This window comes from Microtus ochrogaster, unplaced genomic scaffold (assembly GCF_000317375.1).
Source record: "Microtus ochrogaster isolate Prairie Vole_2 unplaced genomic scaffold, MicOch1.0 UNK11, whole genome shotgun sequence".
In the NCBI taxonomy this organism is placed as follows: domain Eukaryota; kingdom Metazoa; phylum Chordata; class Mammalia; order Rodentia; family Cricetidae; genus Microtus; species Microtus ochrogaster.
Window position 1 is genome coordinate 3459354 of NW_004949109.1, and position 3185 is coordinate 3462538.

General features: G+C 35.5%; 1 protein-coding gene across 6 annotated transcripts in view; it reads right to left on the reverse strand.

The window, feature by feature from the left end:
* Positions 1–3185, reverse strand: part of Erbin (erbb2 interacting protein) — a 110383-nt gene that overhangs the window by 48399 nt on the left and 58799 nt on the right. For all 6 annotated transcript variants that reach the window (XM_013353552.2, XM_005366577.2, XM_013353551.2 and 3 more), the window contains exon 8: positions 721–784. In XM_013353552.2, the coding sequence (XP_013209006.1) occupies positions 721–784 (64 nt within the window). The remainder of the gene's footprint in view (positions 1–720; positions 785–3185) is intronic.

Genomic DNA, 3185 nt, shown 5'->3' on the forward strand with positions numbered 1-3185 from the left:
GGGTCAGTGGTTAAGAGTACTGGCAGCTATTTCAGTGGACTTGAGTTTGATTTCAGGAACATGCTGGCTCAAACTGTCTGTAATTCCAGTTCAAGGGACCTAGCACTCTCTTTCAGCTTCCGCAGGCACCAGGCATGCAAACGGTAGACAAGTCACACATGAAGGCAAAACACCCATATATATAATTAAAAATTTCAATATTTTTTTCAAAAAGGATATGCAAAAGAACTTTAGAAAAGGTTATAAGGTCAAATTCCACAGTATCATACTGACTACAGTTGAAATGCGCAACAGAAATTTTTATTCTTAACATTACCATTTGAAAGATGCCCTAATTTTGAACAACAGACTTGCAATCAAAAACTTTAAATGTGAGTTTAGTTAATGAATACTTCTTTAAACCCATGTGGGCTTACTTTCTGAGAACTTACTTAGATACAAATCTGCATGCTTACTCCACTCCTAATAAATCCAGTACCACAGTTCGCTCAGAACACAAAGAACAAATTCAACTAACAGACCTCAATGCAAACTTAAAAACAATTTCCTATTTTGTCTAGCCATTTCCAGATTTCCCTTGGGTTAACTTTTCTCATGGACAGGAAAGTTCAGGTTAAGAATTTTCTTTAAAAGCATGTGTAGTTTCTCCTAATCTTAATTTTACATCATGCCCCTGAACAAATGCAAGACTAAAGACTGGTGTGACGGGTGAGGACTTACCACTTCTGTGAATTCATTACTTCCCAGGTCCAGTCTTTCCAGCTGGGTCAGTCTATTCATGGTTCTATTGACAAAGGAGTAACAGAATTAACGACGCAAAATCATAAATTACATAGCACTTTCAAATCTCATAGTTTAGAACATACTTACATGATGTACAGACTTTTCAACATACTATTTCCAAAGAAAAAAAGTTTTTTTTTAATTTCTACATAAGATAAGCTGTCAATTCGTCGCTTTAATTTCAGGTTTTCATAGAATAAGATATTATATAATAGACTATTTGGTAGATGCATAATCATTACCACCACAATTTCAAGAAGTCTTTTTTCTGGGCTGCTTATACATTTGTAAAACTTAAAGACAACTATAACTCTAAAAAGTAATTTTCAAATGTTAAATTGCTCCTCACATGCTCAAGCCAAATCAATACAATTCAAAGTAAGGGTTTGTTAAGAATTAAAGTAGAATTAGATATTAAGTTAATTAAAGCAATATGGGTTGTAGAGATGGCACAGTTGTTACAAGCACTTATTCATCACGCAGGACACTTTAGGGTCAATTCCCAGAACCCACAGCCATGCACAATTGCAGTTCCAGGGGATTCAATCAATGCTCTCTTCTGAGCACCACAGGCTCATGTGGGTGCAGGCAAAACACTCACATAAAGTGAGTAAATCTAGCAAGAAAAAATTTTAAGTTAAAACACTAATATATCATGTTCAATCTCCCCCCAATGTCAATACTTCTCTATAAGAAAAAAAAAATCAAAAAGGAAAGGGGAGCTGGTTCAGAGAACCCACAGTCAGTTCCCTGCACCCACGTGGTAGCTCACAACCATACCTAACTCCAGTTCCAGGGGAATCTGGCCTGCTGCTTTCCTGACCTCTGGAGGCACCAGGCACATATAGGCAAAACAAACACTCATACACATAAAATAAATAAATCTAAAACAAAATAGACTAAAAAAAAAGATTCTGAAATGAAAAAATTATGCTGCAATTTTATTTCTTCTTCTACAATATCTTTTATACAAAATTAATTGTGAATTCATTCAAATGTGTATTTATGCTCTTGAGTTGCTTAGAGGTAATATCTTTTTATATACACTGAGGCACTATCAACTATACAGAAAAGAAAAGCCTGTGTTACTCACACATTAAGACTTCATAGCATTAAGGCAAAATAATACAATCATATCAAATTACCATTAGTATAATATATTCAAACATTATACTGGAAATGAAAATTTAAAAAACAAAGGAACTTAAAAATACGGTGAAAGATTATGGAATTTTATCTTCTCTGAATGTTCAAACGTGTAAAAATAAAAAGTAAAATTCAGTTAAAATATTTTTCAGCTTTTCAGTAAAAGAATATACATCATACTCTAATGGAACAATTTTATGGGCCTAAACTGAATATAGCTACTTTTTCCAGTCAATACATTTTAAACATAACATTCCTTAATTCTTAACGTTCTTTAATTTAATAAAAACAACAGCTCTTTAATTCATTTCACAACACCTATCTTTATCAAAATCACCTTAATGTAAGATTTACTGAGGTCCTATCTGCCGGACTACAGTTCTGTTTCCCTCATTCATGTTGACCTTTGTCTATAAAGCCTCTAAGTTCTAGTTTTCTTCATAAATCAAACAAAGAAATTCCAGGGTTTTTATCAAATGTATAAAATCGCATGCTCTGTTATCAAGTTGCTATCTTCAAACTACTGTGCAGGTGGGGATCTGAGAAAAGAGGGGTGCTGGGAAGAGACACCTGAAAAACACAGACCAAGTCCTGTTCCAACACTGTCAAACTGACAAGGTGACGGAAATTTACTTGTAGCATCAGGATACATAATAAACAGGAGGGCTATTTGAAGAAAATAAACCTACTACTTTCATTTCAGGGTACAAAAACAAAAAGCAGAGCATTGGAAAAGCTCCACTACAGACACTGTCCTAAAACGCTGAGAAATTTAGATACGTGACAAAAGGAGGAAACCCACTGCAAGTAATATCCACTTAATTCTGTTGCTATTAGCAACTTTGGATCTATTTGTATACTTCAGAGGCCACAGGAAAAAAATGCATACTAGAATAAGAACATGTCTGCTAATTCAAGGAAAACTTAGACTGCCCTTCAAAATTTGTCAGTGCCCTTCAGACTCCTTTATGCAATATTAAGTTTCACTTAACTGTATATATAAAACAAGTTTTCATCACAAAAAGTTGAGTCTGCAGGAAGACTCAGTGGGTGAGGACACTTGCTGCCAAGCTGACAACCTGGGTTCTACTCCCAGGGCCCAGCTGCCAAAGGAGGACTGGCTCCCTCTCACTCTGCACACATAGTTTTTTCCTTTCTTTCTCAGGGTTTCTCTGTGTAGCCCTGACTGTGCTGACACTCTGTAGACCAGGCTGACCTCAAACTCACTACTACTACTGGGCACTGAGATTAAAGGC